Source organism: Amia ocellicauda, chromosome 15, assembly GCF_036373705.1.
Source record: "Amia ocellicauda isolate fAmiCal2 chromosome 15, fAmiCal2.hap1, whole genome shotgun sequence".
Taxonomy (NCBI): domain Eukaryota; kingdom Metazoa; phylum Chordata; class Actinopteri; order Amiiformes; family Amiidae; genus Amia; species Amia ocellicauda.
The window spans coordinates 12,269,632-12,284,546 of NC_089864.1; the positions used below are offsets into that span (position 1 = coordinate 12,269,632).

At 36.2% G+C, this 14,915-nt stretch overlaps 1 protein-coding gene across 1 annotated transcript; it reads left to right on the forward strand.

Annotated features, from left to right (window-relative positions):
* Positions 1–262: 262 nt before the first annotated feature.
* On the forward strand, positions 263–8,405 carry LOC136771508 (protein mono-ADP-ribosyltransferase PARP12). The gene is made up of 12 exons (XM_066723848.1): positions 263–631; positions 932–1,067; positions 1,422–1,680; positions 1,923–2,018; positions 2,582–2,708; positions 2,905–3,073; positions 3,244–3,364; positions 4,519–4,615; positions 5,293–5,362; positions 6,263–6,390; positions 7,172–7,323; positions 7,820–8,405. The coding sequence occupies exons 1-12, from the start codon at positions 303–305 to the stop codon at positions 8,206–8,208; spliced, it is 2,073 nt and encodes a 690-aa protein (XP_066579945.1). The 5' UTR covers positions 263–302; the 3' UTR covers positions 8,209–8,405.
* The last annotated feature ends 6,510 nt before the right edge of the window (positions 8,406–14,915 follow it).

Sequence of the window (14,915 nt, forward strand, 5' to 3'; positions counted from 1 at the left end):
TTGTTTATGGTTCATTGACAAGCATGTTTTCCATTGTTTAAACCCATTACAATAAAGATCTGTTTTGACTTTCTATGGGCACTGTATATATAGAAAAGCATTAACATAAATCAAAAGCTGGTACAAGTGAACCTAGTTAACAGTTTTCCCACAGGTGTGTGTGACTAGGCAACCAGGCTATGTGACAATACTTCCATCTCCACTCCCCATAGCCCTCCTTCACCACTTTCAGTTTCGTTTCTCCTCCACTGGAAGTTTACTTTTAGTAGTGCAATCAAAGTGAACTGTGTGCAGTGGAGAAAATGGCTGCTGACTGTATCACAAGCTGTGCTACGAAGATCCTCTGCTCACATGGGGGGGCACTGGAATACAGCTACCTCAGAGGCTACATTCAACAGTTGCAAATTCCAGATTCGGTGTTCTGTAAAATCCTGAGGAGCAGTGGGAACTTTGTCATAGTTTCATGTGGAGATAACGTGCCGGGCTACGGTCTCAGCCCAGACAGTAAAGTAATTGCCAAAACATCAGTGCGGCTGTGTAAGGCCTATTCTACAGAGGGCTGTCGTGGATGTCAAGATCTCCATATGTGTGCATCTTTTTTTAATGGCAAATGCAAAGCAGCAGAAGCAAGGTGAGACAAAGAAGTGATACATCTGTCTTTGTGCATGTGTGTGTAACAATACAAACTGTGTAAGAGACTAAGTTGTCATAGGTTGTACTTATCTATTATATTGTTCTCTATATTGCTTGGTGTACAGTTTTATGGGGAAAGTTGCAAAATAGAAAACAATTGTTTAAATCATCTGAACTTGTCAGCTTGACAATGTTTCTTTTATTTTGTTTTTAAAATAAATACATGAATGAACCATAAAACAGTTTTAACTTAGCAAAAGTTAGGTTCAGCATGCTTAATTACTGTATATCTTATTAGGGGTGCCTGCCACTATTCACATGACCTGGGTTCAGCCCACAACTTGCGTGTGCTCAGTGACAATAAGCTACAAAACCTGAATAAGGCTGAGTTATTTCTTCTATTGCTCCAGAATGACTCCTCCCTTCTGCCCAAGGTAAGACATTCCTGCTAGAGAGACTCTACTGAGACTTTCCAGTACTGTCAGTTGGTAGATGAGTGCAGTTCGGGTTTGTCCACAAATAGTATTAATAGATAAAAAGATACAGACATACTGCAGATCTGGGTTACCTACTGAATAAGGACAGGGCCATTTTATAGTCAAGGTAAATTTTGAATAATAGTGAATGGGTGAACCGACAGTGTGAAAATAAAATCATAAAAGTGAATTTGTGCCATGTCAGTGCAATATATAGACCCTGACTGGGTAAAACTGCTTTTAAGTGAGTGTTGTTGGGCATAGTGGATTAACATCTATACACATTCTACATACCACTTTTTCTTGCTACAGATATGCATGCACTACAATAAGGGAACTGGGGAATTTGGAAATTGCTCCTTCAAGGAAAGCTGCAAGAAGCTCCATTTATGTCTGCACTTTCTAAATGGCTGTTGCAAGTTCGGTCCTACATGCAAGAGATCCCACTCCATTGATAGAAAAACCTTCAGAATGTTGTCGGAGAAAGGCCTAGGTGTACTCATACAGAAATTACCACTGCTATATTGCAACAACTACATCATTAACACTCAAGGAACCAGCAAACCCGAAGGTATAATTATAAATATATAAATACATTAATATGTTGTAAGTCCTGAATGGGGATATTTAGAAGATGATTGTTTTAAATGATAGATTTTAAGAGTATGCCACATTAAACATTTATTGGATGCTTTTATAGATGGTCTTCTCTCCTTTCAGTCTTTTATTATCAAAATGCACATAGGTAAAATAAAGAAACCAATCACATTATCACATAACATTATAATTCAGCGTTCTCTGTTTTATTTAAAGGAAAACAAGACCCTGAGAAACAACCAGATCTAAATAAACAGTTGGACAGCACTGAAATCTGTCTCTTTAACATCCGCAATCAGTGCACTTTTAAAGGTAAGATACATTCTCCATACAGAATCAGGGTGTTTCAGTTTACTGGCATGGGGGACCTTTTGATCTAAATCTTACTTACTTTGGAAGGTTGCCCACATCAAATGAATAGGGATGCATATAAACATAAGAACAAATTAACATGACAATAGACCTTACAGTCATCTTACCTCACGTCCTTTAAACTAGGAGATACTGTCTAATTAGTTGGTGAATTATTCCTGTGCATTTGATTTGACCAATAAATGTTGCAAACTATTGTAATTATTCAGACAAAAAGGTACCAAGTTGAAATAGATGTTATAGTTATTTGTTTGTTAGCCTTTATATGCAGTTGATTAATGTCTAAAGCAATTCTGTTTTTGTTTTTTTAATTCACTGAGTAATTTGAGATATTTCAAAAGCTGGCATTATGTGCATAATCCACTTTGTTGTCATAGCAATATTATGTGATGCGGGTCTCGTGTGTAGCATTAGGTATCCATTAACATGAATAGACCATAGACCATAGACCAATTGTTTTCATATAATGATTTAAATGTGCCTGCGTCTACTGCTTCTTACAGACGCATGCATTAATATCCACTATTCCCTGCCCTACAAATGGGAGGTCTTCAATGGCTTATTCTGGGAAGAATTACCTCATATGGAGCATATTGAGAAGGCCTTCTGTAATCCAGACAACACAACAAGGTACAAAGCCACATTAGAACCCTTCTCTGTTTTATACCCAACCGGTCTGCCTTATTATGTTTAATTTGCCTAATTTGTCTACTTTAATTGTTTGCTTCCTTATCTGTTGGGTCTCATAATCGGGACCCACCCTGTTTGCCATTTGCAATCTTATTTCCCTGCATCATACACTAATCACGCAGGGGTGGTTTTGCAGTGACGGGACTCCAGCTGTAGACTTTGTTAACATGACTCGGGGGTCAGCTAAGGTGAGGCGTCTGTCCACGGTGTCCTCTGTGACCAAACCCGCTCACTTCATCCTGACCACGGTGTGGGCCTGGTACTGGAGAGATGAGCGCAGAGTGTGGAAGGAATATGGAAAGCAAGTATGTTTAAAATATCTAACACCTGACTAACACCTTTCATTTTCAGTCTCCTTCTTGTCATATATAATTAGTGTGAATCACAATATTATTTACTATAGATTGTGTCTTTTGTACTGTATGTTTGCAAAGCTGGTTTTGTAAATGATTTTTGATGCACTTATTTATACCAGTTGGATACAAATCAGACTTCATCAGTCACATCAGAAACCATTGAGAAAGCTTTCTTAGCAGATGGAAACAGTATCCTGACTTTCACCGCTGGGAAGCATGAGTACACTCTTACTTTCAAAGGTAATTGCTTTCTTTGGCACTGGGGGTGCTGTGTTTAGATCCATTCAGCTCTACAGCAACATTGCCAATGTCATTTTCATTTATATCTGAAAGTATCTTGTTAATTTTCACTTTCTTCTGCATTTACCACCTGCATAGAGACACAAGTGGAAAAGCAGTAAAGAGAAAACAAGTTCCCACATCCCAGACATAACAGTAGATTCATGGGTAACTGTGTAATGACACTGGATAGCTGAAAAAGTATGATACCAGATCTGTCCTGTCCATCTCTACGTGTAATCTAGCTGTGTCTTTATATAGTGTTATATATTTTAAATGTGATGAATGCTGTGAGGGTGACTCCTGGATTCACAGTGTGAACACAATCATAAGCAAGTACTTCATCCTAGCTAGCACAAGTTGTAATTTTGGAGGTGAAATTACAATTGTTGTTTAAATAACACCATGATTGATTAAGACTCATGTATTGTTTTACATATTGATTGTGTAAATATCTTTATGCACAGAAGCAAAATAATCTAAAATGTTCTTGTGAAGGTGAAGAACGTGAGTAATTTCACCCAGAAGGGGGAGACAGATTGTTACTTATTGTAAGCTGTAGCAGTTTATACAGTATATTGAGTTATAATATTATAATTATATAATGCCTCCAAGCTTCTCAGGTGGTAGGTGCAATATACATTCAGATTCATATTCAATTGCTTTCAGTGTTAAGACACAGAATACATTCACCCCCACTGGGTGACAGCTGATTGTTCAATATAAAGTGATATTATAATATTATAATATTAATATATATTCTATAATATTTGCAGGCTGTTATAACAATACAAAACAAAAACACACTTTTTAAATTTCCAGGTATTGGTTTCTTGGTCATGCTTGGTATTTCTCTTTCATGATCTTATTTACCTTATTAGTCTACAGGAATTGGATTTGAATTTGTAAATGCCGTAATATTTGCATGTTTGTCCAAAAGTGGCTTGTGCAAATCACACATGATCTCATTCTAGGCCTGCTTTTTTATATATTCTCTCTAAAATCTTATTCAAATGGTTGTCTACAACCTAATTTAACAGGGACTAGTCAATTACATTACATTTAAACAAGGACATTGAGAAAACACTACTAACAAAATATCGTCTGCTTTCTAGACATGTACCAACAGAACAAAGCCTTTCAGACACAGAGAGAAGTGTGCAGAAGACCAGTGTTTGTTTCATCCAAAGATGTGCAAAGAACAGTAAAAGGGTATTTACACTAATGTCTCTGAAGTTGACGTAAATTTTGTATTTTCAGTATTTTTTTTTTTTTTTAACCTGTGTTAAGTATAGACACATCAGAATTCGATGTACAAATCTGCAAGAGATGTATTTGCATCCCCTTTTCATACTATTTATTACAAAAGTGCAGTAGTACAATCAGTACAAAATACAATAAGCACACATCCTAGTACAATGAGGTAACAAGTGCCGACATAATATAGTTAAGTCCTAAGTTATTCTTAAGGGAAGGAGGGGGCATAGGCGAAGTTGCAGGAAAACAATTATACCATTTATAAATGTCATTTTAGAAAATAGTGTTGCAATTTGATTAGACTTTTGCTGGAGACAATTTAAAAATAGACAAAGCCTATTTGCAAATTTGACATGCGAGATCTCATACTGTTGTTGCAGATCAGGTTTATGTTTTTCTCACTGGTAAATGACATCCATCGTATACTTCTCTGTTGCTGTTTGTTTTGGCCACAACCCAGACTACAGATATTAACAAAAACAAGCGTGTGCATTTCATGTTAATAATCAAAATGGTAATTACACCAATTTTTGTCACATTGCAAATTGCCAAAGAGGCTTGTTTTGCCACCTTGCTTGCTAAATGCATTCTTACATTTATGTATTTAAAATTGTACCTTTTTTCCTTGAAAGTGAATCCTCTGGGACTAAATCCTTTCCAAGTCATTGGGATCCAGCTGCTGTGCCTGAATGTGGATACGAGGTAACAAAATAAATTAGGAAGGGAAAGTTCTACATAATACAAATGAAGATTTTTTTGTTCGTTTTTTGTTTGTTGATGGGAATAAGTTTAAGTTTCCTTGTTCATTCTCACATACTGATCAAAAGTGTAATCAAAACTTTCATAGTTGATTCTCATATCCCTTAAAATAAAAATTATTATTGTAGCATCAGTGACCTTTTCTTTTGAACATTGTGTATCAGAAGTTACCTTACCTGTCTGTTTGGCTGACTGAGTATGCCAACAGATTAATAAATAAGAGCAAATATGCTGCACCAACATGGACTGGACTTTAAAACTGGAGATTAAAACCTACCACAAATGCCGTTATACCAAATATAACTCCTAGCACTCTTTACTTAATATGCTTATTTATATATTTCTGTAAGATTTTTTGTGTCATTACTTCCAGCCTTCACATCACTCCCCAGCATTCATTCTCCACTGTGCTAAAGGCTCTTTAAAGTGTGATGTTAAGTCACAAATGCATGGTACACTGCATATTCTCCATGCAATATTTATGCTGTGTAACCACACAATCTATTTTTTTGTAGACTGCAGCTTCTGAGCAGAGCACTGTAAAACACACTGCGTTCCCTGTTTAATATTTTTGCCTTCTATTGTTTAACTTAATCCACGTGACCTAAATAACAAAACAGATGTTTCTGTTATGCTTGATTTTAGCCTTTGTTTATTTGAACGGGATTGTCATTCGCTACATTGTTGTTGTTGTTTTATAAGTAGCTGCTACTTATATAGTAGTTTCTGATATTTTGTGAAGAATTCCTTTTTTATTACCCTGGTATATTGATTGAATATAAAAGCCATTCCATATGAAACCTCTGATATTATTAATATGTGTATGTATTTATTTTCTTGTAGCTGGTTCCAGTGCCACGGTCCTCACAAGAGTTCAAAACCATACAAAACAAATTTGAGAATACATTGAAGGCGGTGATTCATAAAATTGAAAGGATCCAGAACATACGTCTATGGGAAGCTTTTGAAATGTTTGTTTATGATTGTATAAATGAACAGAAATCTCTAATTCAATTACAGAATTATAATATATAATTGTACTGTCTCCATTTCCACAGTAATGGCTTAGATCATATTTTAATGACCATCCTAAGTTGTCTGTTTCATCAGAGGAGTAGATTAAACTGAAGTGCAAGTGAAATTAAAGCATTAGAATATATTAACAAATATTTAACAGACCTGCTTGTCATTTTAAACATGAAAGCGTCACCCCTACAATGAAGAAATAAGCAAAAGAGTTCATAATGTTACCAGAAAATGTTTCACCCCAACCACAATCTGACTCTATTTCTGCTACAGCAAATACAATAAAAATATGTACTATAGACTCTTTACTGGTGATTAACATTTTTAGCAAACATCTTATGAGTGAGATTTACATCCAAGGTGTTAAGGATGACTTGCTTTGCTTGGCACGACTTTGAAATGTCAATTCACCAGGAAATTGAGTTTCTAGTGAGAAAACAATTTGACGCTTCAAGAAGTAGTTTGATAATGAAGAAACATTATAATGGCTTACATAATTATTCTTCCTGGCTTCTCAAAAAGGGCTTATGACATATAATGTTTCACAAGGGTGTTGTGTCTGTAGCGTATTGTGCCATGTGATAGACTTGCTATTGGGGCAATTATTAATACTTGTGAAGAACGGCAGCAATTGTTTCCGTTGCATTATTATAGCTAATTGGAATTTAATCTCTTCTCAGTCGGTTTCCTATCTCTGTGTAGACTCAGTGCTGTTTCTTCCTTTAGGCAGAAGCAGCGAATGAAGCTGAGAAACGGAGGGATGGATGTGGAAGAGCGATTCTTGTTCCATGGTACTACCCAGAGTACCCTGCAAGCTATCTGTGAGCATAATTTCGACTGGAGAATCTGTGGAAAAAATGGCACTTTGTACGGCAAAGGTAAGTGCATTGCCACCTTTTGATGCCTCTTTAAAACACATCCGTTTAAAATACAACTGTACACCATTCTCTTTATCAGCTTAATTTTATTCACTTTGGTGCCTATGAGCAATCTCAAGGATTCAGGACACTTGTGTTTAGAAGGTTGGTTCTTTATTCAAGCGTGCAGGGAAGGCTGAATTCTTTGAAATCTCTGCCTAGTAACAGCTCACAATTAGTTTGATCTGAAAGTAATGACGAAGAGACGAGCAGGCCTTCATTCAAGAGCTTCAAGGCTGCAGTAAAACAACTCCCCCTTGCAGAACACGTGTGTGTATCACAGACTGCAGATAGTATTATCAGCATGGGAAGGTACAGAGAAGATACACAAAGGTTCTTCAGTGTAGATTGATTTTTATAGTGATGTGTTGCACCAACCAAAGCCCTCATGTCCTCTGCTTTTGTTCTCACAATTGTATCCAATTATTTTGCCTCCTCCCTCTTCTCCCTCTTCCAGGAAGCTACTTTGCAAGAGACGCCAAGTACTCACACCACTACACCGGCTCCACCCCTGTCCGGGCTATGTTTGTTAGCAGGGTCCTTGTTGGCATGTTTGTGAGAGGAGAGACTGACTATCTGCTCCCGCCATACAAGCCTGGCAGTACCACCAGCATGTATGACAGTTGTGTTAATGACCCAGGCAACCCTTCGATTTTCGTGGTGTTTGAAAAGGACCAGGTGTACCCAGAATACCTTATATACTACACAGAGGTGACCACACAGCAACAAACGGTGCCAGCTCCTGTTGCTTCAGTAAGAGCAACACAAAATTCACATCATATTACAGCACCAACATCACCAACGTCACCAACATCTTCAAATGACTCAAAGTGTACTATCCTGTAGTGCCCTTTGAATTATCTTTCTGAATTCAAAGTTAAATATGAGATGTTCTGCTATGAATTAAGGAGAAAATCTGATGTTAAGCTGAATAACTCTTATGTGGTATAAGAACATAAGAAAGTTTACAAACGAGAGGAGGCCATTCGACCCTTCGTGCTCATTTGGTCTATTGATGTCTATTAAAAACTAAGTGATACAAGGATCCTATCCAGTCTATTTTTAAATGTTCCAAATTGTCACTTCAACCACATCTCTGTGGAGTTTGTTCCAGATTGTGACAACTCTATGTGTGAAGAAGTGTCTCCTGTTTTCTGTCTTGAATTTGTGTCCCCGGGTGCGTGTGTCCCTGCTGATCTGGAAAAGCTCCTCTGGTTTGATGTGGTTATTTAATGATTTTGAATACTTAATGGATGTATGGATAAAAACACAAATGGATAAATTATACGTTTTTCTCTACTTTCCCACATTCTTAAGTACAATTGGATAATTAATAAACATAAATGAAGTGCTTCAAATATGTTTGTACTAAGAGAATCCTTCAATATTAATATATGCACTAACATAACTGCTATTAATTTACAACTTATGCAAAATACTCCTATGAAATGACTAAATATCTGCTTAGACTACATCTGCAAACTATCACTGATACTAACCTGCACATGAATTGCCATTTTAGACTATTGTAGTAATATTAATAATAACAATAGGCTGAAGATATCCATAGATAAGTGATTCAGCGAGCAAGTTGTAAATAATCTCAGTCTGATGTAACATCCCATTCCCTGTCTCTATCTGATATTGAGCAGTCTTTTGTGGAGTGATGTAAAAATAATCAGTTTTGATGACTAGTATATTGCATTAAGGCTTCCAAGAAACCAGCATTAAGTATGTTTGTAAGTTACCTATACTGGAATAATTCACAATTTTATTAATAATACTCTAAGCACATTTAGCAATAAAGAACATTTGTTGAAATTCCTGATAAAATCACAGAAGTGTATACATATTCAAGATTTTGCCAAGATACATATTTCCTTTCTAATCACTATTCATGATCTACACCACCTGCTGTTCCAGTCCCTAAGATTAGTCAATGGTTAATTTTTCTTCAAAGTGCTGCACATGATAATGTCTTCAAGTATGCAGTAAATTAAATTCAGAATTGTATTAATTTTATGCAAATACCCCATACAAAATCCAGCCAGAGTGATAGTAAAATCTATATAAATTGCATTCTGAAATTACTAATTTCCATTAGACACAATCAATCAAATGTATTTCTTCTAAGAAGTAATCGAAGTCCCACCTGGGGTTTTCCATTAGTTCAGAGCCATTGGAAATAGTGCAATAAATAAATAAATCACACACACACACACACACACACACACACACACACAAAGTAGCATAATGAATATTGTTACTTTTAGGAACAAGCAGGGTGGGAGGATGTTATTTAATCAGAACATGAACAGCTGCATGCAGAACTGTCTATACTGTTTAAGCATTGCAAAATGTCTTGTGTAAAAGCATCTTCACTACACAACAATAAGTTATACACTGTGCATTATTTTCAAGGAACTGAAGATGGTTTATTAGCCTGTTTCAGCATTTATGTAGATATTTTAATATCCAATATTTCATATTTGTGCTAATAGGATTTTAAAATAAAAAAACAATCCCTTATAAATCATTAATGATGAATGATATTGGGCACAGAAGTACAAGCAACCTTTTGTGTATGAGGCAGAATCACTGTACAAAGTTTCATCTGTGTCATGCCATAGTTGTTGAAGGGGTAAATTATTGTATTATTATTAATGTATTATTATAATAATAATAATAATTATTATTATTACTACTATTACTACTGGGGGATGGAGTTGTTATATACAGTACATACTGCTTCTGGGGTATGTATACATAAACTCACTTACATACTATTATGGACACTAACATAACTGCTATTAATTTACAGCTTATGCATAATACTCCTATGAAATGACTGATACTAACCAGTACATTACCATGCATATTATTACATATTCAATACTTATCAATCACATTCACACACTTTAAATGCCAGTTTATTATTATTTTTATTTTATGATTGCTATAATTATTATTATTCCATTCCATGAAATTGGAAGTGATTCCAGTTCTGGAGACAACTCTCAAGAATATAATTAATTCCTAAATGTGGATGAAACAGACTAGGGAATCATCTCCCCATCCTCAGGCTGGGCTGGGAGGATTCATTCTCTTGCAGCCAGTATGCTAGAAAACATTTTGTCATCACTGATTGTTTTCTGCTGTTCAGATTGAGGATATAAGTGAAAATCAAATGAAAACAACAAACATGGACAACACAAAATATGTGATCAATATTGTATTATTTTAGGAGACAAATATCCCTTTGAAGTCAGCAGTTAGCCTTTAGTAGCCAAGATTCTGTCGATGTTACAGTTGGTTCAGCATGCATTGATTCCCACTCCATTGCCTGCAGACATCATGACCATCATTTCTTTTTTTAGCAGTAAAGTTGACTTGTTACATAATTGTGCCAATCAGAAGTAACGTCTTAAGGCAGTTAAATTCACAGTTAGCATACAGCATACCAGAAAGTACCACATGAATCAATAAACATAAAATAGCAAGTCTTTTGGCAAAAAACAGACAAAGTCCTCAAAGCTGACAGGGTTGGATCCACTTGAGAATTATACCAGATCAGCATTACATGGCCACAGGGTAATTCACCTCAGGTATTTTTGAAAACTGTCTTCTAGCTAGTGTTAGTCATAATGCTTAGATGGCTCTGTGTTAATACATTTTCCCGGTCAGGCAGCTTTTGAACTAGTAAAAGTAAAAAAAAAAAAAAAAAGTAAAAGTATTATTGGATTTATTTGTAATAAATAAATTTTGAGTAGCTTTTAGAAAGAGAAAGTTCGACAACATTTTGAATTTAGGTATAAAAAACTAAAGATAAAAAGAAAACGCAATGGTAATTCATCACAATGGAATAATAATGTATTCGTTGTTGAACCAGTCTATTTATTTCTCCTGTTATTTAAGTAAGCATTTTCATATTTAGCATTTGTATTTTACAATGTTTTGGATCACTTAAGAACCAGAGATTGACTTAATAATACGCACTAAATGATCTCATGTATTATGTGCCATGTTCTTCCGCTGGCCATTGATGTATTGCTAATGTTCATTGTCTGTTTACTGAGATTACAGGAATATTGTGTTTTCAGGTATTGATGACATCAGTAAGCCTCACACAAACCATTTGGTTGATCCCACACCATTGTTGTTCAAAGAGAAGCTTCCCATTCAGTTACAGTCTCTGTAAGTAGCCAACTTCCTGCTCAATACTCCACCTGACGAGTGACATACAGTGAGGGAAAAAAGTATTTGATCCCCTGCTGATTTTGTACGTTTGCCCACTGACAAAGAAATGATCAGTCTATAATTTTAATGGTAGGTGTATTTTAACAGTGAGAGACAGAATAACAACAAAAAAATCCAGAAAAACGCATTTCAAAAAAGTTATAAATTGATTTGCATGTTAATGAGTGAAATAAGTATTTGACCCCTTCCACTTAGTACTTGGTGGCAAAACCCTTGTTGGCAATCACAGAGGTCAGACGTTTCTTGTAGTTGGCCACCAGGTTTGCACACATCTCAGGAGGGATTTTGTCCCACTCCTCTTTGCAGATCCTCTCCAAGTCATTAAGGTTTCGAGGCTGACGTTTGGCAACTCGAACCTTCAGCTCCCTCCACAGATTTTCTATGAGATTAAGGTCTGGAGACTGGCTAGGCCACTCCAGGACCTTAATGTGCTTCTTCTTGAGCCACTCCTTTGTTGCCTTGGCTGTGTGTTTTGGGTCATTGTCATGCTGGAATACCATCCACGACCCATTTTCAATGCCCTGGCTGAGGGAAGGAGGTTCTCACCCAAGATTTGACGGTACATGGCCCTGTCCATCGTCCCTTTGATGCGGTGCAGTTGTCCTGTCCCCTTAGCAGAAAAACACCCCCAAAGCATAATGTTTCCACCTCCATGTTTGACGGTGGGGATGGTGTTCTTGGGGTCATTCCTCCTCCTCCAAACACAGCGAGTTGAGTTGATGCCAAAAAGCTCGATTTTGGTCTCATCTGACCACAACACTTTCACCCAGTTCTCCTCTGAATCATTCAGATGTTCATTGGCAAACTTCAGACGGGCCTGTACATGTGCTTTCTTGAGCAGGGGGACCTTGCGGGAACTTCAGGATTTCAGTCCTTCATGGCATAGTGTGTTACCAATTGTTTTCTTGGTGACTATGGTCCCAGATCATTAACTAGATCCTCCCGTGTAGTTCTGGGCTGATTCCTCACCGTTCTCATGATCATTGAAACTCCACGAGGTGAGATCTTGCATGGAGCCCCAGACCGAGGGAGACTGACAGTTATTTTGTGTTTCTTCCATTTGCGAATAATCGCACCAACTGTTGTCACCTTCTCACCAAGCTGCTTGGCGATGGTCTTGTAGCCCATTCCAGCCTTGTGTAGGTCTACAATCTTGTCCCTGACATCCTTGGACAGCTCTTTGGTCTTGGCCATGGTGGAGAGTTTGGAATCTGATAGATTAATTGCTTCTGTGGACAGGTGTCTTTTATACAGGTAACGAGCTGAGATTAGGAGCAGTCCCTTTAAGAGAGTGCCCCTAATCTCAGCTCGTTACCTGTATAAAAGACACCTGGGAGCCAGAAATCTTGCTGATTGATAGGGGATCAAATACTTATTTCCCTCATTAACATGCAAATCAATTTATAACTTTTTTTAAATGCATTTTTCTGGATTTTTTTGTTGTTATTCTGTCTCTCACTGTTAAAATACACCTACCATTAAAATTATAGACTGATCATTTCTTTGTCAGTGGGCAAACGTACAAAATCAGCAGGGGATCAAATACTTTTTTCCCTCACTGTATTTGATTGATTAGAACCCAGCACATTTTACAGACGTGAATAACCTCCTACCAAGGATTGAGTCATACTGTAAAGTATCTGTACATTATTTTGGTGTTCTATGGGAGTTTTAAAGAAGGCAAGCGAGTAATGTGGTAAGATGCACTTCAGGTGAAAACATGCTTTTTCACTGTAATCCCTGCTTTGCTAGTATACAGGCATTATTGAACGGATACCTGTCTCCACTTTAAAATTTACTGATGGCATTGATTTAAAAAGTTGCCTTAGAAGCCCATTTGGAACTTAATATGTTTCTTTTCTAGGAAAGCTGTGCGTTGTCAGTAAATTAATGGACCAATGCCTACAGAGCTTTCCTTCTAAGGCCTGCTCAACATACTGAGGAAGAGAGGGATTTGTCAAAAGCACAGATTTATGTCCTTACTATGGCAGAAACATCACATCCTCACTCTCTGTCTCTGCTTTCCTTTTACAAAGTACCTTATATACATTAGACTTAAATTAATTATTAAGCTTTTTAATTAATTAGCATGTGAAAACAAATGGTGGAAATCACACATCTCTTCAGGTCCTAAAAGTTATGCAATTTCATTACATAAACCTTCCCAGAGCTCAACATTATGCAATCATTACTGATGAAAATATGTTTGTTGGTATTAATTATCCTTATGTAGTTTCATTCTTGCTTTAATATTGAATTGGTTGAATATAATTCAGTAATATGAGTCAATTGTAATACATGAAATTATACCAAATCATAGCTAGTTTTTCTTATAAAACTCACTCGTTATTATATTAATAGTTATGTAAATGTTTTGCACAATTTGACACCCTTCAATGTTAATCTTTATTCTTTCCAGATACTTTTTACATAACTTTTTGGCTTAACGAATGATTTATTGAATTAGTTCTCTTCTGAAATGATTAGACCTGCTATGAAGATCCTTTAGGCATTATTAGAAGCCATGCTTAATACACCGTGTATTCAGTTTGAAGATCATTGAGTTTCTTCTCAATCTTAAGTCAGAAACTAATTACAATATTTATGAAGGAAATATTCTCCATGAGCAACATACTGTTCCTCAGAAATTTCCTGCTGGTATTTGGGTAATACAAAGAACTTGACATCCAGGTAGAAATAGCAGGGTGTAGAGATTCCAGCATCTGCCATGCATACAAAATGTGGAATATATTGTCTCTAGGGCTGTTTAAAGTTTAAATTACACTGACTAATAAAGGACCTTTTAAGCTTAATTCTGCTCTAGTGTGCTTCCAATAGTAAAGAACTGTTTAGCGAGCTGTCGTAGTTTGCCAGCAGTATTCCTACACATTGATACATATGAGTGTGATCTGAAACTAGGGATCATAGAGAAGGGTTTCATTCCTATTATGATCAAACTGGCTTTGAATATATGCAGTTATTTCTGAACTTAGAAATGGATGAACACTTTTTTTTTAGGAGGAGCCGTGGATACATCACTATATATATATAATTAAAAAAAATATGTAATACAAATAATGAGGATTGTACTAAAGTGCAAATAGCAATAGCTAATTACAAGTCTACATTTAAAATAATGGGTAATTTGGAATGTGACTCAACCTTTTTTTTCTGTTTGTTTGGGATTTGATATGGTTTTGCTTATTTTGAACAGCCTCAGGGTTTGTATCTTCAATTGATATATTTCTCTAATTGATTTAATTATTTTCCTCACACTTTTCACCTAAACAGAATAC